Below are 26,449 nucleotides of genomic sequence, written 5' to 3'. Positions count from 1 at the left end.
TTCGTCAGCCACAACATAAAGTATGGCACAAAATTCCTCTCAAGTATGTAGCCGGTACCATGCTTATCCAGCGAATGATGATGGTTGAAATAGTGAATGCTTCCTTACCAGAGAAAAATTAGGATGATTAATGGCATAGTGGGTACCCTGCAAGTTTAACTTGTAGCAATTGCCCACAAAGTGTTTAACAGTCTCTGAAAGGCCGTTTTTCTAGCTTTGATGATCATGATGATGATGATGATGACGATGATGATGATGGTTCCCAGAAAAATAGCCCTACCCACTACTGGGAATCGCCCATGAGGCGCGCGGCAGCAGAATTTGTGAAACAAGGTAACATAATGATGAAAAAAGAATAATAAAACAGAAAAAAAGAAAAAAAGACAGTGGGAAAATATGTAAGAAAGATCATCTAAATAGGACAATAATATTCGTGATAAGTTTGGTGTTTTTCAATGCAATTCTACTTGAAGTTGAAGATATGAACTAATTAATTGATATCATTAGGGTGAAAGAATAGATGGTACAGTGTTTAAAAAGTCCTGATAGATATAGCATGCCATTCTCTTTGAATCTTTTAAATAATATAATATAGCCTCGTAAATTACCCTGTCACAATGGCCTTGTGCCGACGCTGAGACTGCACTGCGCAGGCCTGGCAATTTTTCTTTTGCTAGAGTTGTTTCTTAAGACTACTTTACGTTGCGCTTTGTTTGTATCAGAGGATATATTACAAGCTATTCATTTCTAGAAACATTTATTTTTTAAAGCTATTTATATTGAAAAAGAAGGTACTGCCTGATTCATGGCCGATTTCTCTAGCTGCGCTACACCTGGTTACTGGATGGGAAACAGGCAAACACGTTTCTCCCAATTCCCGTCGTCGTTTGTGAAACAAGCAAGCAAGTAATGCTAAATTTACTTGTTTCATTTTTTATTCTAATGAGAAGTGGCTCATACCCGCGAGGGGGATCGGCCACACTTTCTATTACAAAGTCCAATGTAAGCAGTGCGCAATACTTCAGAAAAACGCAGAGGTAGTGGGTATGCAACACGGTCCGTCGTCTTCCTCTTCGCGCGCTCAGCTTCCACGCGCAGGAGAAGAGCTCGAAGCCACCCACACGCGACGTGCTGGGTGAAGGTCACCCACAACAAGAACTTTGACGAAGCAAGCCAGCCGTTAACTGACGCACACAGAACGTATAGTGCACCGGATCGTGGACCACGGCTTGCCTCTATGCCGAGAGAGGACACGCTGCGGTCGGCCAAGGACGACGCGAAGGCCCAGGAGACGGGCGCGGCCACGCACCCGGTGAGCTCCGCTCCGACGTTCGTCCTCGTAAGCGATACCCGCATGTTCATCCAAGAGAACGTCTACGCCATCCTGGGTCACGGCAACTTCCAGCGGCGCCTGCTCTTCACCGGCATGTTGTCCGTGACGGTGCTACTGCTGCACGCGTTCGCCAACTTCCTGATTGGTCGCGACGTGGACCACTGGTGCCGACAGCCGGACGATCTGAGCCACGTGTCCGGAGAGACCTGGAGGAACACGGCCATACCAATCGAAGCCGACGGCAGCCACAGCCGATGCACCGTCTACCACCCAGCCATGCCAACGGTGAGGGCTCTCGCTTCGCTGCACGGGGTCTAAATGGGGCTACTTCCAGATTTAGATAAAAAAGGGTGCAAATACCGGTGATCTAATACATCACCGACCATTGGTAACTGCATAGTCTTAACTCGTTCACTGAACCCAGTTGAAGGTTAATGACGTGTTATAGTACTTATTTTTTTATAATGCCAGCATTTTTACACACTACCCTAAGCATTGCTGTCGCAGTTGGGCTTCTCGACTTGCTTGACATTAAGCGAAGTCTTGGTGGCATCCTTGCGCGGCCCCTTAGCGATAAGCGGCAAGTGAAGGAAGTGGCACGAATGTCCGCGTTTTCTATGCCCTTAACGACCTTATGTCGTGACGTGACCATGTGCCGTCATCATGATGGCATGTTTTATCGTCATAATGACGCAATAATCACGTCACTTTTTCATATTGCATTGTGGCTTGGTCAAAAGAGAGATGACTGCCTAAGTAGTGCACGTTCACGCAAGATACAGAAAGATTCATTCGAGACAAACACTGCAGTCGGTAGACGTTAGGGTAAATTATTGTGTTTCTCTCATGCTATGGCTCGCTATGGCTTGCAGGATGTTTGGCCACGGATTGTATAACATAATGCGTTGGCAAGTGTAGACTTTCTCCTTAAATTGTTGCAACGATGGCACAGTGGGTTTTTTTAGAACAAACCTTTTTTTATTATTGGGCGCCTGATTTGTTAGAAGTTACACGATTTTTATGCAGCCTGAGGCTAGTGATTCACCAAAAGCGGAAACTAAACGGCAAGCCCTGTTCTTTCACGGGCAAATGAAAAAAAAAATTGACAGAAAGCTTTCCTACAGAAGGATCTGCGTACTGTTGAAGTCGGAACAATATCGTAATTATTCTCGTTTTTTTGCTCTGCACCCGCAACTAGCAGGAAAGTCTAATAAATCTGTATTTTTTCTGACTGATCTGCCGCGATAAGCCTGCAAATAGAATACTCTGTAGCAGTACTACTGCCCAATGAAAGAGACGCGTCTTACATGTCACCAAGTAGCGTGCTCCCGAATTTATGGCTCTCGTCACCTACAACTAACATTTGGTTCTTCGTGATAAGCTCGGGAATGCCCATCAGCTCAATACGTTGTTTAGCTATTACTACACCTTCACCCTACAGATAATTTCTTCAAAGTTTATTATCATAAGACATCTATAATATAGAACGTTTCCATCTTGTCAGTTAATATTGTAGTGTACATGGTAGCGACAAGTTCACTCTTGAATACACCACTAAACAAACAATGCATCCTCTTGGAGCCGTGCTATTACTCCCTCAGTTGATGAAAACCTTATAAGTGTGCATGCGGCTGACTACTCTGCTAAAGAATTGAAAAAGCACCACTTTGCAGAAACTGCACACGGTCAGTGTTTTATATGGACGAAGGTCATGTGCATATTTAATTGTAGGTAACCAACGCCTACTGTGCTTATTGCGCTGAGTTACTTGTGAGTCCCGATACAGGGTAATGCACGCGTGAATCACCATGCCTCCACCAAATTCACTACAAAAGGTCTCCTAAATCTGTTTTTTTATCTTGGTATGTAGTACAATTACAAAATAGAGATGGCACAAACTACACAGACAGAGTATTAATAAGAACAGACAAGGATTACAAGGATAGTATAGAGGACGGTATTACTAGTATTTCTAATGCATGATTGTGAAGACACAAATGTGGACGAAAAAAACCTTTTCGCTGGCAGGGACCAAACCTGCGACCTTGGAGTAATGCATCGGATGCTCCATCATCAATGTTCTATCAACCCGGTGATGTAGATCAGTTTGCCAAGAATAGTGCTTCTCTGTTTGTTTATTCTGAAGAACCATTGCTTCACAAGCGGGGTTGCCTTTATAAGTGCGGAAAAGTTGGCTACTTTTCTTTTTGTCGGCCAGGCTTTACCTAGATAACGTACCTGCTTTGAAAGGCCCTAATTGAAATACCCTAACTTGCAGTCTTACAAGCCTAGATATATTTTAATAGGCAAGATATATTCCTTATTCTCCCAGCCGGACAATGCCGTGGAGATACGCTCCGTGATTTCAAGATACTGTTGGAATTACGACACCCAAGACGTCAGTGACAGCATCGTGAGCCGCTGGGACCTCGTCTGCAACAAACGCTGGCTCTACAAGTTCACCAAGATTGCCAACATGTTGGTAGCCGCATTGCTCGTGCCAGCCGCCGGGTTCGTGTCCGACCGGATCGGCCACCAGCTGGCCATATTGGGCAGTGTGATTTGCCTGCTGGCATGCAGCGTGGCGTGCAGCGTTGCGCAAACGTTCTTCATGTTCCTTGTGACCCGGTTCTTTCTCTCCGCGGCCAGCTGCTCGGTTCAGGTGCTCATGTTCATCCTCATCTACGAGGTGACCGGCAACCAGAACCGGGCGACCTACGGCGTCCTGGACGCAGCGCTCGGCACGACCCTGGTGCCGCCAGCCTTGTACGTTCTCTCCATTCAGGAGCCCCACTGGGTTATGGCGCACCTAGAGCTGCTGTTGCCCACGTTCATGCTCGTTTTCTGGTGCTTCCTTCTCGACGAGTCACCCGCCTGGCTTCTCTCGACGGGAAATCCTCACGCCGCGGAAGCAGCCGCCGTGGCCGCTGCCACCAGTAACGGCCTGAGTGCGCACACGGCGCGAGAAGCCTTCCGGGCACTCGTCGCTCACATCCGAAGGCGCGACGCCTCCAAACAGTTTGTCATGACCATCGGCGGCAGCGACATGTTCATGCACGAGCCTCTGTTCCGTTGGGGCGTCATGTCTGTCCTGCCGTCCTGGTTCAGCGTGAACCTCGCCTACTACGGTTTCGTCCTTCAGAACGCCTATACCAGACACGTGTGGCGCACAATACACATGGTCGTCCAGGCGTTGCTCTACGCCAGCGTCTGTTGGTACATCAGCGACCACGGACAGCGGGAGACGCTCTCGATACTGCTCGCCTTTCTGTGCGCCTCCGCGGTCACTCACGCTGCCGTGTCCGTGACGATGGCGGGCCAGCTATCCTCAGCAGTCGTTCTCGTCGTCGAGAGCCTGGCGTCCGCAGCGCTAAGCGTCAACTACGGCTACACGGTGGAGGTCTTCCCCACTACCGTGCGGAGCATAGGCCTCACTATCTCCTACGCATTCGGTCGCGTAGGGGTCATGTCATCGTGGCCTCCGTTATTGTGGTGCTCTGGGGTGGTGCCAATGAAGCTGACATTCCGCTCGATGTGGCGGTGGCTGCGTTCGCTTTGTTGAGCGCCGTTTCCATCCAGTGGCTGCCCGAGATATTTGCCAGGAAAAAGGAGAAGTCTTGCTGCAGCAGCGAAAAGGAAAGGAAGGAAGCAATCCTGGCGTCACTGTCTTCCACCATCAAGACGATCAAACACCCACTCAAAACCCGCCGAAGGTCATCGGGAGCCGTCTCGGCGTCGTCTTCCAAGACACGCACACTAACGGCCCGTCCACCTAGCAGCCTATAGCTGGATATACTGTCGAAGGAGCCTCCATGTATGATCAAGTGAACACATATTGTTCTCTTTTTACTTATTTATTTTAATATTTTCATGAGCACTTACGTTGATAAAAAATGATTTCTCTTGCGTCATACGTTTGTTCGGCCTGCCTTTTATTGCATTTTATTAACGCTGGACTATACATTCTTTTGTGAACCATCCAGACAGTCGTTTATGAAATATTTTGTGTGCTTGTGTGGGCTATAAAACCTCCTGCGAGCCATTTTGCGGCACACAAAAAATAATGTTAACACACGCGCTCAGTATTATCATTCTTATTGCATTTCTAGAAGAGTATAGGCCCCGTGGAGTAAAAACGCCTTTACTTCCAGAGCCCCTCTTTGGAGGCTCAGCATTCGAGTGGACATAAATTGGCAGCAGCCTGGAAAGCATTGGTGTGTATAAATGAGGTGCCCTTAGCAAGTGTTCAGTTATAGTCCGTATAAAATACTGTAGCGATGCTGAAGTACATGGACGAGTCAAACAAACGTATCATGCGCGAAGCTGTGCCCACAACTTGAAGTGAATATGGTAGCTAAACTGCGCGTCAGTCGAACACGTAAAAAAAAGTCGGCTGTCTTCTTTTTTCTCTCTGCGTAAGGTCTGAGCGCGTGGCGCATACGAGCTGAATCCTGTCAGCAGCTCGTGCTACGATGTTTTCTGCGCGTACATACCCTGTGCTCACCAGTGAAGGCGCGTTATTTGAACATGGGCAAGATGCCACGGCAATACTACGTATTCGATTTGTGTAAGCCATCGAGCGAATGAAGCACATTCTCTTACTTACAATGACACATCCTTATTAGCAGTGGAGAATAATCCTGTGGTGCCCAGTTCGTCGAGTTGGCTTATTATAGAAGTTGTTGTCTCGCTACATGGGTCTTTACCGTATCATTTGCCAGGTAACCGACGTCACCTATGAGATCATTCCTGCATCTGAAACCACGAGCCTGGCTGCAACCACAGCCAGTGAAGTTGTGCACGTCAGCAGGCTAAAACCTTACCACATGCCTTATGAAGACCGCATTTGATCTGCACCGAGACGGCACTTTTACCGCAGGGGTAAAAGAAGACGACAAAGAGGAAGTCGTCTGTTGATTGTGCGTGTTGTCCTCAATCTTAGTCGACGCTATACGCATCAGTGTCAACATAGATTCGAATAAAACCCGCCTGGTGTCATTTTTACGTAAGAATGATATTTCATTGTCGGTTTTGTCTTTTTCCACCTTTTCGTAATAATGCCGCGCAGTATGTACGGTTATGACCAAGTAGGTCGAATCAAAGTCGGTATACATGACGTTTGTTAGGTGCCACTTAGGGGGAGAAAACAAGCCCAGGCAAGATCCAAAATGAGTCGAAAACGTGTCATGCAGAAGATTTTGAGACGACGCGAACTCTTGGTAACAATCGATACGTATGCGCATGTCTAAACTTTAGCAAAACATAAAGGTATATATCCTCGAGCTCTTTTGGGGACACGATCACTTTCGCGTAATTTATTTTGACTGAATTTCGCACGTACTAAAAATACGTGAGCTTGTTAAAACGTCAACATCACGGCAGCTCACCTTGCATCGTTCTCGAGGCGAAGTGGGCCAGCTGGCTGTTTCGTCCATGGACGCGCCGAGTGATCGTGCGAGCGTACGAAGGCCGTACCCCAAATACGTAAGCTCGAGGATAATATTTCAGCTTTTCGGCGAACTTGGCTACGTATTTTCAAGTGGACAATGCAGAAAAAAAAACCAACGCACCCACGGCACTTTGTTTCGTGACGCATAGTCATATGATAGTTTTGGGACGTTAAAACTCAATATATTTATTGAAGTCTGGATATCACTACGCATTCTCTGGCTGCACTTTTAGTTGGCCAGAGCCAAGCCAGAGCAGAGAGTAGGCATGATGTAAAAGTATGAATGATCTGCCTATTTGTGAAAGAGAAACCGAAGGATAAGTTAGTGTACAAACACGTGCATTAGAGCAGCAGATACTGAAGGGAGAAACAAGTTATCCGTGCACGTTGGTTCCTACTGATACCCTAAGTACAGCCTGAACTTTATCCCATCAGCAGTTCAGTACCCGACAGAATTAAATAACCTTTGCGACAAATGAAGAGGTTACATACCTGCGCACTAGCGAACACAAGTTTTCACCCCATTCATACTTGCGAGGTGCGCTTGACAAGCGAGACACCTGCGTTCCAGTGTTGCGTATTCGATGCAAAGGCACAAGGTGCCCGGGCGGTGCACTGTTCCAACTAATACAAAGAAATCTTGAAGGTTTTGCTCTGCTTTAAGCATATCCTTGTATCCTTCATATTCCCGACCACTCCACACCTGGTAAAACTGCTTGGTCTTCCTGAACGCTATTATTATCGGCAGAAAAATATGCTTTGCCTTCACTTTTGCATTACCACATTTAAGCTGACACGATTTTAAGGCATCACCATTCGTTTGAACATTCTGATCATGCAAATACTATAGGTAGCGATAGAGCTGCCCTACAGGAATTAGCAGGGTAGAGTATTGCACGAGATATGTCACCAAGCTTCTAGCCCTAGAATTTGGTAACGTATCTTGCATTCTTATGCAAACTCGAGAACATCTACTATCCTTCATAGACTCCCGGCGCGGATTGGCAATATCCTTTCCCTTCCAAGGCGTCAATATCTGTTCAGCCGAAATAAACGCTGAAAAACATATAGAGCGTTAACAAAGAGGGATGTAAGAGAGACGACAAAACAATGCGCCTAATATGTTAGCTCTCAATATGTTTTCGAGTTCACTTTACCAAAATGCCCCAAAAATGGCACTGCTAAAAATTTTTTTGAAGTTTTTGTTTATTCTATTGACGTCAGCTCTATGGAGCATTTATTCTTAACTGAATAAAACTGTAAAGATGCCTTTCCGAAGTTGAGAAATTACGAGAATGGAATTGAACAGCCCGGTCATGGGCATTTGGGACGTGGGGCAGAAAGGACATTTTTTTTTAATTGGCAGAATTCAAAGGAGTGGAATTGCGACAACTTCTCATTCCCCGAAATGAAACTGGAATGGAATGGAGGCGCCCTTTCCACAATACTGTGTAACTCTACTATGGCAGAGCATAAAGCCGTCCCGTTTGCCTTACACTTGATGAGCCCGTGTTGACAAAAATTACGGCGTGAGCCCTATCAAGCAAAACACAGCATTCAGGTCACATGCTGTACAAATTAGCTCGTAGCCATCACCTGTGTGTTGAGAAAACTTGGTTAACGATTTAGAGTACTTGGTGTCCTACTATGGGAGAGCTGAAAGCCATGTGTTTAGAATCCGTGGTTAACGATTTATAGTACTCGGTGTATTCTACTAAGAAAAAGCTGAAAGCCGTCTCGTGGGCCTCACGCCTAATGCGGCCATAACGAAGTACTCCTGACTGTACACGAGAGAACTTGCTGAAATGTACCTGTACGACTGAAGAAAACATTCGCGCTTGTTTAAAACAGCCACTCCAACCGTTCTCACAGAGTATGAAATTATTTTTGAGGATTTAATATGTAATGGGATGTTATTATTTATGGGGATTATAGCTTTTAATGGATTTCTGCAGTAGCGCATCTGATTCATACAAACTCTGATAACAAAAAAATCCTAAAGAAACATTAACGCCACCAGAAAGCACGAACTGCGCCACTCGGCAGTTTATGAGGCATGCTACTTTTTCTTACTGAATGCACACTTTTCCTAAATGAGTGAATGGGATTGCTCTTACACCTATGTTGCCAGACTTTCAGCGACAATCTTCGCTTCTGACGAGGGGCACACACGTTGTCACATTGGCTTAAGATGCGTTCTTCTAGTCAAGAGAGTCATACGTTTCTTTCTTATATCACGTGGCTATGTCGACGAAGATAACGTCTGAAGCATGATGCCGCTAATGCCGCATTGAAAATCTGGCGATGTTCTGTGAGGTAACGAAGGGTTGAGGTGTAAAACATCAAGCGCGCGACATGTCCCGCCCCACACGAAGAAAACGCGCTTGTTGTACAATCTAAGTAGGTTGTACGCATGGTGTACATTTGGGCCGAAGCTAGCGCTGAAACCCCAAGCGCTCGTCGCACGTGGTGCGATAAAAATATGAATATTACTTACATGAAGTCACCTCTCTATTATTTGATTGTTTCTACTGTGTTCCGGAAGCTTATATTTTTATGCCATCCGATTTGGTGTAACATATTCGATTATTGAAAAGAAATTCGAAACACAAAGTCCTGCCGCTAATGTCGCTTGCTTCGATTCATCAGTGTTCAGTAATGAGGCGCCTGATTGCGCGAGGCTGGGCTGGTGCTGTTGAGTGCCCTGACCGCTGGCGATATGTAGAAGATGTACTGGGCGGTCGTGTTCATTGAGATGATCAGCGTGAAGAGCAGAGCCGTCTTCATGGCCAAGCCTGCGAGCACCTGCGCCACGAGGTTTCATCGTTAAAATCTTGCCTTTTGTAAGTATACAATAAGAAGCAGTATAGACACTCGTCTCCATTTCGAAGAATGCAACATGCTTAAATGATGAAAACGGAAGACAAGACCACACACGTTTGCATAAGAAAGCGTGTTGTCTGGAAAATTCGTGCTCAGTTTTGATTTTTTGAGTGGGAGGCGTTAACCACTGAGCCACCGAGGAGCACGTCTCACTTCTGTATTTTTTTGGTAATAATCTTGAGTGAACGCATTCTAAGGTAAACTATATAGTTATGCGCTGATAAAAAAAATACAATAAAGTTGCTCTGGCAGACAGAGGTTAACAAACAAAATTGCACAAAGCGCTCTGTTTGGTTCACCAAAGAATGTCTGAATGTCTGCTTCATCACGATTCTCGCAATCTGCGCATAATCTAAACTTTTATGTGAACCGATTTGCCTCGGTCACCGCTTTACTGACAGATTTCCTAGGGGGAACAAATCTAACATTCACGAAGTAACTCCACTCATTGTTCTGTTCACTATAAATTCATCCGGCTCACAAATGACCTTGACTGCACAGTGATCATGTTGATACCCACCAGGTGTCGCAAGGGCACATCGGCGACCTCGTGAAGGATCACCAGGGGAAGCGTGATGGGCATGATCAGGTTGGACGACGCTGCCACGACCACAGGTATCGCGTAGTAGATGGGATGCATGCGCGTACTCACAGCCTGCGCCGAAAAGTTCGCTACGTCTCTGAAATGGTCGCAGTGAGAGAATCACTTCATGATTTATGAGGGTCATTTCATAACACGAAAGTCGCTTGATGATGTTGGTGATGACGCTGTACTAAATACGTCCGTAGACAAAGGCACGTGAAGCGTTTACTTTCAGAAAGCGAGGGCTCATCGCAGACTCCCCCCCCTCAAATATGACAATGTATGGGGCTGCTTTTGCACCCCCTCTTAAGTAATTAGGCACCATCCTGCCCCCCCCCCCCCTCTTTGCGCACGACTACGTAAGTAGCGGACCTCGATGTACGTCTTCTAAACAAGATGTACGCACACTATCGTTCACTGTTAAAGGGATCATTTGAATGAGCCCTTTTCATGTTGCTGAATGCTTAACTGCCAGTTAACTTAAAAATATACTTCGCACATAGCACTAACCTGTCTAAAATAGTTGTGACTGTCAACCACCGGTAGTATTATACAAACATAGGCCACTATGTTTTTGCGAGAGAGCGAATTCTGCACATGTTCTGTACGCAAGTGTTTCGTTTAGCAGTGGACGAGCCTGTACAAGTGCTGTCAAAGGTCTAGTGCAGACTCAGCTTTGTGTTCTGGTCAGTACGTGTCCATACCACGGAGTAACCTTATATTGTATAGACTGTGAAGTGAATCACTTCATTTCTACTTTATTTCCCTCTGAATCATTTTGATGTCACAAAACAAGCACAGTGGAAGAAGCGCCAGAAATAGGGTCATGAAAAATGGCGGTTACTAAACAGTTCATTGGACGACTATTTTTCAGTCAGCTGGTTAATCAACACGGCAATAAACAGTTGAGAATCTAAGGTAGCAAGGTCACGACTGTGATTGTAGAATATATCACATTCGGCCCAAAATATATGGAAAGAGACACAGTAAAGAGCACAACACGACAAGTGTATAACTTTGACCGGACTGAGGGACAGTATAATGCATAAGTGGTGGCTGTTGCGCTAACGCAGACGCATCGGCTTTGATCCGTCAAGTACTGTTTGTCCCTAAAGACGACAACGAGCTTTTGTAGTTTAAAGAGACACTAAAGAGAAACAATCACTTGGTTCAGATTAAGACTCCACTCTGAAAATTCTAATGTCATATATTTTTCTATCTTAAGTTCATTATTAGCGGAGAAGTTTAAGGTTGAAGATTAATCTTTTAACTTTGTCCGAACATATCCGGGCGTGACGTAACAATTTTAAAAAGTATATCTGATAATTTAGTGGCATTGGCTCTACGAAATATTCTAAACTCAGTATGCTCACTCTATGGCACCCAGATATCACGGTTATATAGAATGAAAAACGTCTTTTCTCTTTATCGATTAGAAGCTGTGTAGGACCCAGTAGACATCTTCAAACTTTCTTACGTCATGGTGTTTGAAGCACCATGGACGGTTGGCAACTTTATCGTTCCGCCAGATAAGAAGGCTTCGTACTCTTCATCCCCGGCACACGTGCGTGTACAGGTGACGGGGGTCGGCATTTTCGCGATTAGAAGCATGCGATGAGCTTCCGACTCGTCGCTGCTTCTTCCGCCAGGCGGATAGCTCTTTGCTGTGAAGCAGGCTCCTTGGTCCGCAGCAGAGCTTCCCGGGGTTTTCTACAATTTATATTGTAGAGGGTCCCTCTCGCCCCACAGTGTTTGCATTCATCTCATTTTGCCCACAGTCCTTTAAACATGCAATGCCCAGACCAGGTTTACAAAATTGCCATCTTGCAGGCGCCGCCATGCGACTGCCTTCCTTTTTTTCAGGTTTTTATCCCTAGCCAGCTTCACTCTCTGAAGTAGCCGATAGTTTTCAAAGATATCAGTCTAACTTTGTAGGCGCTTGTGCATGTTGTTACAGTCAGGTAACTCCACAGTCACCCGGAAGTAGAGGGCTCGGGCTAGCTCTGGGGTTGCCTCTTTGCCAGGCACGCACGTGTGTGCTTGGGTCGACATTAGGCTAAAGTTTCTGTTTAGCTGTCTGTACCAAACAAAACCCTTGCCGCTTTGGGCGATATACGACATTTATCGAAATTCCAAACGGCCGTTCAGGTATCGCTGATTATAAAATGAGCTGCTGTTCCAACGCTAGCAAGCGCTATCGCAAGTTCTTCAGCCGTTAACGTACTACGTCTTCTATAATGGTGGCGGCCTATACGGGGGCACCTTGGCCTTCGACTAATGAGGCGACTGCCGTGTCCTTTTTGCCACTTGCCGCGTCCAACTTGGTCCAAAGCGTCTTATTAGAGTTTTTGCTTACTTTTCGCCCCCTCTCTTTGTCATATATGGAATGAATGTTTTGAGGAAAAAAGGGAAACAATTAGATTTTCTCGGTGTTTGGTGCGGGGATTTTAAGGTGATGTCCGCACCCGCATTTTCTTTTCGCGCGTTTTCTCGCTTACGAAGTTTCGTGTCGCGTTAAGGCCGCGTTCACACGTGAGAGTTGAAGAAAAAACGAAAACGCCAGAGCAACCGGAAAACCCCGAACGCGCGTGTCGAAGACGTTCACATTAGTGCTGCCCCATCCCGCCGCCGCTGCCGTCAATACCTTGACAATTATTTCAATTTCGCCTGCTTTCTGAGCGCTAAATTTGGTCCCTAATTCTAGTTATCCACGCAAAGTAGTGAAAAGAAACAGCTCGCACCTTTTCAAACGTTGTTTTGGGAGGTAAGCCAGCAGAAACGACACGAGCGAACGCTCCGGCAGCGGTGGCGCATTCAGCTACACAAACGCGAGACACGTTGGGCCATGCCGACTCGCTACCGCTGCACCCTTTACTTTCAGAGTTCTCGGCGATCGTAATCCAAGTCAAGCTCTCGATGAGCGCGTCCTCGTTGAGGCCTTCAAGCTTCGTCGTGCTGCACGGGCGATTTTCCATTTGAGTCGATGCAAGCCACCACCGACGCCTGTTCTGCCATGTTGAATCTGCGGCCGGTAGGTTAGGTCACGTGGTTTGATCTAGCGCAGCCAAGACTAGGAAGCGGAAATCGGATCCGGTTTTGCGTGGCGGGAAAATCGCGCTCGAACCGATTTTCGCGCGCCGGCCGCGCGGCGTGGTTTTCCGGCTGCTCGGGTGGCGAAACGAGCCGGTTTCGCTCTCTTCGAGGCCAAGCGTGAACGCGCCTTAAGAGTGGTGTCTTCAGAACTGCGAAATTGTACTTTACTAACGTGCAAAACATTGTTTTTCTCTTCAGTGTACCTTTACCTATAACTGACCATCGTTCAACTGCTATGTATGTCGATCGCATCAAACGACTCCCGAAGAAATTTTCTTTTTTTTTCGTGTGAAGCTGCAGCATTAAGAAAAAGTCAAAGTACTTGCTAACTGTCAGTTCTTTAACCGTTTGTCACTTATGTTAAGCTGTATTTTTGACTGAGCTAATGACATTTTGTTCTTAGCAAGCAAAAAAGGCAGTAAATGTTACTAATGGTGATCATGCAAAAACAACAATACCCGCATGGTTTAGTGTCTTTATTTTTTTCAGAATGGGGTGTTGGGCGGGGGTATTACAGTCTTTTTTCCCCAGTATATTCCATGTATCATTAGTGGATTGAATTCTATATACATAGCATGTATATAGAACGTGGCCATTTTTTTTTTCATATGCAGTAAATCGTATAGCACAACGCAATTGGTACAGATGTCCTCTATATATAACTGTGGAAGAAGAGTAAGCAATACAATTCGTATACGAGCAGGAAGCTACACCACGAGAGAGCAGGAAGCTACACCGGGCGAGTGGCAAATGCTTCAAGCTGACCTTCTGGCATCATGCTTTTGCGACTCGTAATACACCAAATAGAAAAATTCTTGCGCCACAAAGCAGTGGCTCGGCAGAATTTCCAGGGTCTAACAAAAATGTCTCATGTGACCTGGCAAAACTCCTTTAAGAAATAAATGACAAACAAAAAACACGTGGATTATTTTTTTCTTAATTTAAACGCTACTTTACCCTGACGACTCACCACGATTTCGCATTAGTTATTCATTGTCATGTGGCTGCGCAGAAGCACCTCCTGTTTCCTACGCATGCCAGCAGATGCCGGGGAGGTGCTGAGCAAACGACGCGGCACGGATGAATACATGTGTAGAGGCTACTAGGGCTGGGTATTGGCTAAGATGCCTTGTAGCCTTGCCAGCACTGAAAGAAACTTATCAGGAGTATTGGTTGCACCCCATAGAGTTCGAAAAGCTCAATTTTGCCTAGTGACCTGAATAGCGGTCTTCAACTGTACTTGAAAGCAATATTTGAGGCTAAAAAACGTTCGCATAGGCACCGATTATGAAAATGTCCATTGATAGGTATGTTGACATTGTGGCACAAACTTCGAAAATATGCAGGTATAGGCTTTAATAACACTCTAAAAGCTCTTATTAACCTCTCAATCATGTTCGTATGTCATGGTGGCATGATAAGGGCTCAGGAAACAAAATAGGCATTTCCCTACAATTTGGTCTGTAGTAACTATATTCTTAGTCATGTTAACTTGAGAGTAGCCAACACTCGCTATGACTAGCCGGCATTATTCTGCAATTACCCAGCATTATTCAAGAATTCTACTAATATTGAACACGTTATTCTTGTAATCGAGCAAATACTGTAGCAAACGAGGGTTTCAAACTTGATAATAAAATTAAACTAAGTCAAATGTCACCGTTGACATGCCATCCCAATAGAGGGAGTTACCGCAACAACACCGAAAAGACATCGTCTTCAACACTGCTTGAAATATATCTGCTTTAGGCTAGACGGTGTACCGCATGGATGGTGAGTGGTAGCAGCATGCGACTGAGTGATTCGTTGTTCATGGCCTCCGAGAGCAGCGCAGCCACCACGGTGAGAATGATTTGCACCGTGAGGGGAGATTGCTGCATCCAGGAAGTTGGGCGCAAGGTCTTCGTCAACGTGTTGTTGGCCTGCATCACGTTGGCACGGACAGCTTGAGAAACAACTAAAAAGTGGAGTGATGCACAAGCTCATAGCCGAGGTAGAACATCTAAAGACATTGCCTATCCTTAAAACCGCGAGAGGCTTCTGAGAAAGTCCCACTTGCATGTTGCAAATTACTATGAGTCATGGGTAAACTGAAACTGATTGTCCCGCCAGACAGAACAGAGTAGACGAGACTCTGGGATCTAGATGAATTGAGAAAACAGACGTAATGAACTACGTGCGAAATGCGTCTTCTACCGGTGAGTCTAAAACTAGGAAAAAATTGCTCCCTCATTGGTGGGGAAGAAGGTGAGTATAAAATGCCCAACTCAATCGACACTTGAGCCGGAAACCGCCAAAGCTTGCCATGCGCACCACTCATAATTCGCGGTCGCCACGGACCTCTCTTATTTTATGAAAAGTAGCCACCAGGCAAGATCCGGGGAAGAGTGTTTTTTTTCCATAGCTCCTATCTTTGCACTGTCACCGAAAACTACGCAGGTAGCAAGTCAATTCATGTAACCTGCTGGCCCAAGGTGTGTTAGCCGATTCCATAATAATGAATGGGGTGCGGAGTCCCAACAGATGTTTTCGAGTTCACTGCTACGTTATATTTAAAGTTACCATAACCACTGCGGATACCGCAGCGTGTACGCTCCGCAATTATCTGAATCAGATTTACCGGCCGGCATACGTATAATTTGGAGCAAGAGTTCAAGGTTAAGCCGGGCGCTGACGTATATTTTAGACGGCGCATCCGTTTATCATCGTCCTCTCTCTGCCGCTTCAAACGTGATCGTGCAGACGAGAATGATATGATAGCTAGTTGAGAACATGTATTGCAGGAACCTTCATTTAGAATGTCGCGTTGTTCAAGATGAAAGAGAACAGGTACTACATCACATTTGGCAACACATTGTGTGTCTTGAGCATGAATGCTCAGTTTAGAATGCACAAGAGTTCTTCGGAGCAGTAGCAAATAAATAAGTCCTGCCTGGTTTCAAGAATCTGCATGTTTTGTGTTTCTAGTCATGTTTATCAGGCTTTGTGGGTGTGTTCTCGGACAAATGGAAAAGCGGATGTGCTAGTGCATGCATATGCATGTGCCCATCAATAAGCCTTTGGAGATGATTTGCAATATTCTGTGTCCATGCGCATTCTTGTGATGGCTGATTTGCCTCCACGCTGTTATTAACCATAGAACCCTGGTTAGCTTAATGGGTAGAGCGACCATCCCCGGAAATTGTTGGAGCCTCATTCGACCCTCGAACAAGGATGAATTTCTCTTTAACTTCCTTGTGGCTTCATGGTACTAACAGGTGGTTGTCAATTATCCCAATAATTAAAAGGGTGCTTCAGGGCCCGTTGAAGCAGCTGTCATATAACATGAACATCGCATGCTGGTGGTTCACTTAACCAGCCGCATTACTATGCGTAGAGTTAATGAAACGTCGGTGTCCCGTGTATTTTGGGTTAAAGCATCCGGCTTTGCTACCGGAGGATTCCACTCGAAAATCCGGTCATCGGAACGCATTTTTTAGTGCGAAATCAGCCGACGTATACGTCTTTCTGGGAGGCTTTCGTCTTCTAGGTATTGTTCGAAGGTGTGCTGATAATTTTTTTCCCATTATGTGCTTCTCAGACCTTGAACCCGCCATTGAGTATTTTACGGTTATGCACCGCCATACCAAAACTGTTAATGCGACCCCTTGGCCAACGTCATTAGTGTATGGGTTCTTTTTCAAAGCAGTATCAAGAGCTGGTGTGGCTCTGGCGTAGAATAATTGCCTGCCACGCAGAGCACTAGGGCTCTATTCCATGTGAAAGCTTTATTTTTCTTTGCATTCATGGCTATCTCGTCGCAGCACTGTGACGTTAGTTTCTAGACGGCTCTTCGAAGGGGGCTTTAACTTAAACACCTCAGGATATCGCCTGAATAATAGCTTCAAAGAGTTGCGTTTGATTATTACATCCACCCCTGTAATGGCTCTCTAGGCGCTTTGGCTTTTGTGATTGAATGGGATATCGGTACTTACCTCAATGATTTTGCTCATGACCTGCACGGCTCCGATCACCAGAACCACGTGCCATGGAAATTGGCTCCAGCAGTTGGTGGCATCTCTTTCATTTTCCGCCTGGCGCTGCTCGAACGTCACAGCTGTCGTCACAACCACCATGCTGCACAGCACGCACAGCTGCGCCTCCCTTCCCAGACCGTCGGTGAAATTAGCGATAGAATAGACATTCTTCTTTTTTTACATGTAGTGGAATGTAATCTTGAGTTTTCTCGTTTAACAAAGAGCGTTAATAATGTACGAAGCAGTGTTTTACAAAGAGAGCACAAGATTCGACATGAGTTTCATGAACTAATTAATTTTTTGCGGTACTATACAGTTCACATCTTCAGCTGTAACAGGAGTCAGCAACGAGTCTTTTGGAACTAGCAGCCCGATGACCTGTCTTACTATTGATCCATGTTTAAGCAGAAGAGCTCTTCTATGGCTGGGCCTCACGACGACTGAGTTTCCGCGTTACGTGTCACGCTCCGGTTACCAAATATTCCCTCCCACGGCGTTTATTTGCGTCAGTCCTGAACGAAGCTGTAGCCACACAAACGAAAAACAAGGTTCGAACTTGAAGAGGGCTTAATGGCTTACTGCAGGTTCCCAGCCACACTCATTGATGACGTCTTTGTCGCGAATGAAGCGGCAATCACAACAGAAACAAAAGGTAACCGCAGCTCCGCTGTTTCTGCAGATTATACATTTCGTCAAACTGGCACTATCCGTTACTTCACTGTTTGCGTCGCAACTATGCTAAGTTTTTAAGACTATCAGCTGCTCTTCTCAGCCCTTACCGCAATAGTCCCTAAAATTCTTCTTGATAACCACGAATAAACAATTACACAGGGCCTAGCGGAGGTTATGGCTGTATATCACTTATGGCGTGCTGGTTGTATAAACTCAAGGTGACGTTGCCTCCAGTTTTTCTATGATAAAAGACTTCAAGTTTACCGAGCATTTTCTTATGTCAAAATTGGTTCTTTGAAATTGTACTATCGTTAGCTGTGTACGAAAAAAAGCAGATTCGCGTACAGTGGGAAATGGTGTTATGCGAAGCATGAATCAGAAATGTTGATATGTCACTTTAAAATCAGCACAACGTTACGAGGTGGAGGTAAATGATGCTGTACAAGGCTTCTGTGTCATGCTTATTATGTTTGCGTGTGTCGTGTACCTTCGTCATGTATTCACGTCACGTAATACCAAATTTAGTATATTTTGAGCTAGCAGAACGGCCGTCAGCACGATATGAGCGCGGTATGTTGTCACGTTCTCACATGACACGAGTGTCAGGATTATCATGTTTCCACCAGTCATATACTTTGTCATCTATTTACATCACTTAACACCAACTTTGGTATATGTGGAGCTAGCAAAACGGCCATGAGCACTTCCTAAGCGACCCAATATACTCCAATTTAGCGTTGACGCGCGCGCACGCTGGGCACAGCGGCGCTACGTTAGCAAAACGCGAGCACTCTATAGTCTGACAGCTGGCGTGACTAGCGTCCATCGGCGTTGCCCAAAGGCAACAGCACGAAATGCGAGGCTGCATTTCGCGCCGATGCCGTAGAGAAACATTACTCTATGCCGATGCATTACCCAGACAACACTGCGTATCCCTCTTTTCGTGACGGAGGGACACCGGACGCACTGAAACGCGCAAGCGTCAAAGCGACGAAGCGTGGCGCGCGCCTGCGAGCATTTGGCAGGACCGCCGCCTGGTATGGCAACGTCGCCGTGACGCGACCAAATTAACGCCGGTGAGTACGTGCACCGCGTCATGCCGAACTGTATTGGTGCCTTGACTGTGGCATGTAGTCATGTTGTCACATGACACGCATCTCATGATTTTTATGTTTGCACCAGTATCATACCTTCATCATCCATTCACGTCCCATAGTACCAAATTTGGTATAGGTGAAGCTAGCGAAACGGCCACCAGCGCATCATGAGCGTGACATGTAGTCATGTTTTCACATGACACGCATGTCATGATTATTATGTTTGCACCAATCACATACCTCCGTCATTCCTTCACGTACCGTAACACCAAATTCGGTATATGTGACGATAGCAATACGGCTGCGAGCGCATCATGAGCATGGGATGTAGTCGTGTTGTTACATGACACGCATGTCATGAATTTGATGTTAGGGTTTGTCGCTTGTGTTTGCCATGCAATCATGTCATACCATACCAGTTTTGCAATATGTCATGTGAACGAAACCACCGCAAGAGCTGCATGGCTATGAAATGTAAACCATGACATTTATGACATACATATCGTGATTTTTATGTTATGACTAATCATATATGTTCTTCTTTCAGTCATGTTATGCCATACCAAGTTTGCTATCGATACCATTATCGAAACGGCCAAGAGAGCTTAAAGTCATAGGTGGTTAGATAGATAGATAGATAGATAGATAGATAGATAGATAGATAGATAGATAGATAGATAGATAGATAGATAGATAGATAGATAGATAGATAGATAGATAGATAGATAGATAGATAGATAGATAGATAGATAGATAGATAGATAGATAGATAGATAGATAGATAGATAGATAGATAGATAGATAGATAGATAGATAGATAGATAGATACGCTAAAGTCGCCGAAGTTCGCAAAGAAATGCTTCGCATTTAAAAGTGTCCTTTTGGTTTATAGACCGTTTTGCTGTTTACAAAAGAGGTGCTGGACGGCTTGTGGCTTTGATGCAATAGCATAGCCTGCCTAGGAGCGTTGACGGAGAACGAATGCTTTACCGAGGAGCCCACTAATTTTCAACACTTTTCCTTCCATTTTTCCGGCCGAATAATTCAAATACATTTTCTTCTAAACTATACACAACGTTACAGGAAATAGTAATGAACTTTGTGTGCCCGACCTTTTAGCAGAACATGGAAAAAAGTTTTTCTTTGCTCTGGCACAAATAAAAAAATATTGTTTTATGTTTCAGTGTTGAAGAGTGATAATTAAATTAACCGGAAGTTTCTTGGGAAGCAAAGCGTGCTATGTTTAAAACGACTGGAGAATTAAACAGTGTCTGTTTGTTGTATTACACGATAAAATTGCAAAAAAAAAGTCTTCAGTCTTCGTTATTGCTGTTTAAGGTCCTTAATAGTGCTTATTCTTCACATGATACATCGAAACTGGTTGATGTTGAATAAAAATGCGTCATATTACACCCTGGAACTGACAACTTGAAGGACATTGGCCTGTACGAGAGGATCGTGAGTGAGCAATTAGGCCTCGCTCGCAATGCCTTCTCTGTGCACATAGAATTGGCGGTTTCAAACTTTTCTAGAATGAGTGTACAGTTGCGACGGGCCCATAACCGTGCTAGATTCTTTTATGGGTGACGTCGTAACCTAGCCTTGCGGGGCTATCCTTTGACTGGTAGTAGGGAATGTACGTGTCGGGACGGCTTTATGCGCTCCCATAGTAGAGTACCATGTACTACAAATCGTTAAACACTTTTTCTGAACACATACGCCATCTCATATCTATGTTCATGTGATTGAAGTCTGTTTTTTCGTCATCGCTATTGCTTGTCTAAGAAGAAAATGTTAGGTTGAAATGTTATGGACCTCTGAGAAATTTTTCTAAAGAGCTCCTCACGCCGTAGGTCGTACGTCGCTTGTCGTAGTCGTAGTAGCGACCTCTCGTTTAGTTCTTGAATGTCCGCTGGATGGCGGTAGTTGTATATGATGACTATATGATGAAAAGATGCGAGATTGCGCTACTTTGAGTATTCACTAGATGGACGGATCTACAGATAGACGGACGGGTGGACGGACGGACGGATGGACAGAGAAACAGACAAACGCACGGACACTTCGCCCCACTCATCATTGTTGACTCTGTGTATAAGCTGTAATGTTTTTCGTGAGCTATCAAAGTACACGTCCGTTATACGACACGAGCTTCTGCTTGTGTTGCTGAACGGACGCTCAAGAATGTCTCGATGTTCGCGTAGCTGCACAGAGGGCAGATGCTGTTGCCGATTATGATTATAGTATGCCCGCGCACTTTGTCATTGGTGCGCCTTTCGACCGGCCGCTCGCTACGCAGGTCACATGTTTTGATGCCTGGTGCTTTTCTACGCTTCGGCCACGCAATTTCCCGCCCCGTTAAATACTCATCGCCCTAGATGCCGTTCGTGTAGTCTTTTTCTATTTTAAACGCGAAGCCTTTCTTAGAGAACTTCAACAACTTTCAGCGTATCTATCTATCTAGCCGACTACGACTTTCAGCTCTCTTCGTGTTTTCGATAATGATATCTATACCAAAATTAGAATAGCATATCATGAGGGTACAACGATCATAAGATACTAATTATAAAGTGTTATATTTATGCCATGAATATGATAAGTACATGTTTTATTTGTGGCAGTTATATTTATGTCATGAATATTATTATTTGCATTAAATTTATTTATTTATTTTATTTACAAGATACTGCAGGCATGGAGCCCAAGCAGGAATGGTACAGGCAGTAAGGCAATCAAGCCAAACATCACACAGCATACAATAATTCAATCATCACACACATACCACTACAATGCAACCAAACTTATCGTAACAGCGATGATTTAGGTGGGAATGTGTGAATCGCAAAGGGAATCAAAGGGAAACAACAAGGCGCTGAAAGTAAGAGAAAGAAAAACTGCAAAACATTTTTACATCCTCAGGAAAACATGTGCGTCAATAGAATCTGTCGATAGCAGGGCGGCAAACGGTAAATTGTTCCACTCACAGATTGTGCGCGGGAAAAACGAAAATTTGAAGAGATTAGTTTTGGAGAAATACGGAGTTAGGGCAAGGGAGTGTGAATGACGACCGCGCCGTGTTTCCAGCCGACTAATGTAGGGACTGTGATCAAATAAGAGCTTCCGGTTAACCATTTGGTGCAGTAATTTTAGCCTAAATGATTTACGTCGTGATTCTAATGTTGGGATACCATGTCGTTCCATCTGGGCAGAAACGGAGTCTGTTGGACCGTACATACCATAAATAAAGCGGACGGCCCTTCTTTGAATTCTTTCGAGGCATTCGATATTGGTTTTAGTGTGAGGATCCCAAATAACGCAAGCATATTCAAGTTTAGGTCTAACTATAGAAGTATATGCTAAGTATTTAACCTCAGAGGGAGCGGTTTTGAGTTTGTGTCGTAATAAACAAAGTTTACGGAAAGCGGCAGCGCATATGTTAGTTATGTGAGAGTTCCAACTTAAGGTACTGGTTAATGTTACGCCAAGATATTTGTGTTCATCTACTTGCTTAAGCGGTTGGTCACAAGTACAATAAGAGAATTCAAGAGGGCGTTTCTTTCTAGTCATTCGAAGGTAAACTGTTTTGTCATGGTTTAATTGCATGTTTGTAGTTTTACTCCAAGAAGCAACGTTTTCTAACGCCGAGTTTAACGCAAGTTGGTCCTCAATGCTATTAATTTCATTAAACAGTATACAGTCATCTGCAAAAAGACGTATTTGGACCGGACTGTTTATAACGTTAACAATGTCATTACAAAAAATAAGGAAAAGTAAAGGGCCTTGCACACTTCCCTGCGGTACGCCAGACGTAACAGGGAGAGCGTCAGAAGTGCTTCCATTAATGTCGACGTACTGTCTACGGTTACTTAAATAGGCAGTTAGCCAAGAGACGATGAACGCTGGAAGCCCGATTTGAACTAATTTATCGATTAATTTGTCGTGCGATACGCGATCGAAGGCCTTACTAAAATCTAAGAGTATGAGGTCAACCTGTCCCCCCTTATCAAGAACTGAAGAAGCGTGGTGAACAACTGTAAGTAGTTGAGTGACTGTCGAGAATCCCTTGCGAAACCCGTGTTGAAATGGAGAAAGGATTTGATGGGTATCTAAAAATTGTGTAATGAACATAGAAACAATGTGTTCAAGTAACTTACAGGCGGATGATAACATAGATATGGGTCTGTAGCTGGGAATTAAGAGTGGGTCGCCTTTTTTGGGAATAGGTACAATACGGGCTATTTTAAAATCAGAAGGTAGCGTGGCCGTACGAAGAGAAGATTCAAAAATAAGTACAAGAAATTTCGTCAAGGTTTCAGCATAACGACGGAGAAATGCGTTCGGGATGCAATCGGGCCCTGGCGTCGATTTGTTTTTTAATCGAAGTAACATATTTAAGACACCATTGTGCGAAACAATATTGACATCAGGGTATGAAGCTATTGAATTACTCTGTTTCAACTGAGACTGCGAAAATACGCTATGGAAAAACAAATTGAAGTGATTCGCGATTGCTCGAGGATTAGTCAATTTAGATCCGTCGACTGAAATTTCAGTTATGTTTTCATTGCGCTGTCTAATAAAGTTCCAGAATGTATGTGGTTCCTCTCTTAGGAAGTTCGGTAAAGTAGTGTTAAAGTAGAAATTTTTGGCACGAGTAATAGCATTGAAAAGGGTAGCACGAATTTCGGCGAGTTGTTGAGGCGCTGTACGTTTTTTTCGCAAGCGCTTGGCTTTGCGTTTAAGGTGAATAATAGATCTAGATATCCAGGGCGTATATTTAGCGGTCTTCTTAACTTTATCGGGTACGAAGTTCCGCAAACAGAATAAACACATATTTTTAAATTTAGTCCAAAGGACTTCAACATCGTGATCATTGAAATTTGGCCAGGTATTTTCTAAATACTCAGTAATTGCAGTGTCATTAGCTTTCGCAAAGTCTTTCACTTTTTTGAGAGCTGGGCAACTTTTTGCATTTTTGTATTGAAGGGAAATGGATGCAAAAACAATTTTGTGATCTGAGAAACCGTGTTCCACAGACACGTGGTACTTTTCGAAAGATCTGGGCAGGAAAGCAAGGTCAAGTAGAGAGGATGAATTGCCACAAACTCGGGTTGGTTGCTGAACTATTTGAACAAGGTTGTGTGAAAACATAATGTCGAGAATATCGTCACTGTGACAAGAATCGGGTCTTGTTTTCAAGCGGTCCCAATCAAAGTTGGACAGATTAAAATCCCCTAGGATGAAAAGCTTATTTTTACTGAAAGAGGCCAAATGAGATCGCAAATTTACAAGAAAATCGGGCCCAGAATCAGGTGGTCTGTACACAGCGATAACAATGATTACTTTGTTTCCGAAAGAAACCCTTAAACATAGGCTTTCAGTATCTGGCGATTGCGCTAGAAGGGATGCTTTGATACTGGTTTTTAAAATCACTGCAACACCCCACCTCTAGTTGGCCGGTCTCTTCGAAATATTTTGTAACCTGGCGGAACTAAGTTGTCATCAGGTACTTCACTGTGAAGCCATGTTTCCGTAATGACGGTCAAGTGTGGGCTATGACATAACAAAACGGTGCTTTCGTTCATGTGAACGAAAGCACCGTTGCTCTTGCGGTGGTTTCGTTCACATGATATATTGCAAAAGTGATATGGTATGATATGACTACATGGCGAACATAAGTAACAGACCCTAAGGTGGAAATCATGACATGCATGTCATGTAAGTCATGACTACCCGCCATGCTAAGGTGTGTTTGTGGTCGTCTCGCTAGCATCACACATAATAATACGGGGCGTGAATGAACGACGAAGGTAAATATCACGTCGAAACATGATAATCTTGACATTCGTGTCATGTAAAACTTGACTACATGCTATGCGCATAAAACGCTTGCGATCGTTTCGCTAGCTCAACATACACTAAATTTGGTATCATGTGACGTGAATAGACGAAGAAACAAAATGACACGTCCAAACATGATAATCACGACATGCGTGTCATGTGAAACGTGACTACGATCATAGCGTGCTCGCGGCCGTTTCGCTACCTTCACGTATGTTAAATTTGGTATTATATGACGTGAATGGACGACGACCACGAATGCTACAGATGCAAACTTTATAATTATGATATGGAAGTCATGTATGGCAAATTTTACGTCCAGCTTGTAACATTTCGCTGATTTTAAAGTGACATATCATTGTTCCTCATTCGCGCTTCGCATATCATGGTTTCCAATTGTTCGTGGGATCTACCAATTTTTTTTAAGAAGTTTCAAGCGCTGAATTGGACCTGCAGTACAGCGCCTGCTCTCCACGGAGAAGTTATAGATTCTACTCCAACTGGAACAGAAAATATTTGTTATTTTTCTACTTCTGTTTCAAATTTTTGTCCATTGGCTACGCTGGCAAATTTTTCCCTCAGAAGCGACTACTCCGACACAAAACTTTCTGCAGAAACTATAGCTAATAAACGTTATCGCTTTCAAACAGCTAATCTGTACTTACTTGTCATCAGTACCTGCAATTCGAGCCAGAAGGTAGAAGCAGCCGTAGCTTGTTAGAAAAACCAAGTAGAGGAGTTCCTTGTACCTGCGTTACAGCGGCGTTGTTCACGAGATATTGCACTGCTGTGTCACTAGTATACCACTTACCGCGAAGTTTAGAAAAGAAATATCGGTACAACTAATACTCACAGTTCTAATCACCCCTAGGGTTATTTACTCCTTGAAGGTATTTTTCACTAGCAGTTTTGCTTTCGTAGGAGGCTTAAGAGTAATTACCATTTTTTTCCAACAGAAAGTGCCATTTGAAGAAGCACGAGTAGTATCTGCTAGTTGATTACAGAGGCTCTGAACTATTGTCTACAAAGCAGCTTCGTCGATAAGGTTTTACATAACGCTTGTTGGCAGGCTAAATTGATTACTCATAGTTGTGTAACTGCGCAAATACGTCCAAAGATAAAAAGACCTTGACATTTGACGCAGTGTGGTGCCTTTTTCTGAGATGGCAAAGCTGCTCCTAAATGTACCTAATTGTATTAGTGTTCCTTTTCTATACTTTCTTCAACTTATTTGAATTATATAACCAAACTACAGTTGCCATGAGGTAATGGCACACGTAATTACGACTTTTGAAAGCAATCAAAAATTTAAAATTACAGTAACAAAACATTTCGTCCCTGATGTACAGCTCATGCACACCTACGTACACCAATGCAGCGCATTTGCACTGATATATTGGATATCCTTGCCCTAATTGTTATGCTTGAGGTTTGACACTCAAGTTAACATGTATTTTCTTTTTACTTTGCTGTCGTTTTTAG

General features: G+C 44.3%; 2 protein-coding genes across 2 annotated transcripts; one reads left to right on the top strand and one right to left on the bottom strand.

The window, feature by feature from the left end:
* Positions 1–1,237: 1,237 nt before the first annotated feature.
* Positions 1,238–6,183, top strand: LOC119185040 (solute carrier family 22 member 7). Its single transcript, XM_075887953.1, has 3 exons — positions 1,238–1,618; positions 3,666–4,748; positions 6,055–6,183. Exons 1-3 carry the CDS (start codon positions 1,238–1,240, stop codon positions 6,181–6,183), a joined length of 1,593 nt encoding a protein of 530 aa, XP_075744068.1.
* A 3,251-nt stretch (positions 6,184–9,434) lies between these two features.
* LOC142802878 (uncharacterized) lies at positions 9,435–25,705 on the bottom strand. Its single transcript, XM_075887952.1, has 6 exons — positions 25,633–25,705; positions 17,316–17,484; positions 15,904–15,946; positions 15,105–15,298; positions 10,147–10,320; positions 9,435–9,587 (listed from the first exon to the last, which is right to left on the bottom strand). Exons 2-6 carry the CDS (start codon positions 17,454–17,456, stop codon positions 9,435–9,437), a joined length of 705 nt encoding a protein of 234 aa, XP_075744067.1. The 5' UTR covers positions 17,457–17,484; positions 25,633–25,705.
* Between the last annotated feature and the right edge of the window lie 744 nt (positions 25,706–26,449).

This window comes from Rhipicephalus microplus, chromosome 3, assembly GCF_043290135.1.
Source record: "Rhipicephalus microplus isolate Deutch F79 chromosome 3, USDA_Rmic, whole genome shotgun sequence".
In the NCBI taxonomy this organism is placed as follows: Eukaryota; Metazoa; Arthropoda; class Arachnida; order Ixodida; family Ixodidae; genus Rhipicephalus; species Rhipicephalus microplus.
The sequence above is the reverse complement of the archived record's forward strand: the minus strand, read 5'-3'. Positions and strand labels throughout refer to the sequence as shown.

Coding starts and splice junctions, on each gene's coding strand:
- LOC119185040 (XM_075887953.1), top strand. CDS start 1,238: ATGCCGAGAGAGGACACGCTGCGGTCGGCCAAGGACGACGCGAAGGCC. Junction 1,619..3,665: donor ACCACCCAGCCATGCCAACG/GTGAGGGCTCTC, acceptor TTATTCTCCCAG/CCGGACAATGCCGTGGAGAT. Junction 4,749..6,054: donor TGGAGGTCTTCCCCACTACC/GTGCGGAGCATA, acceptor ATCATTTGCCAG/GTAACCGACGTCACCTATGA.
- LOC142802878 (XM_075887952.1), bottom strand. CDS start 17,456: ATGGTGGTTGTGACGACAGCTGTGACGTTCGAGCAGCGCCAGGCGGAA. Junction 15,947..17,315: donor TCATGAGCAAAATCATTGAG/GTAAGTACCGAT, acceptor AATCTGATTCAG/ATAATTGCGGAGCGTACACG. Junction 9,588..10,146: donor CTGTGCAGTCAAGGTCATTT/GTGAGCCGGATG, acceptor CTCGTGGCGCAG/GTGCTCGCAGGCTTGGCCAT.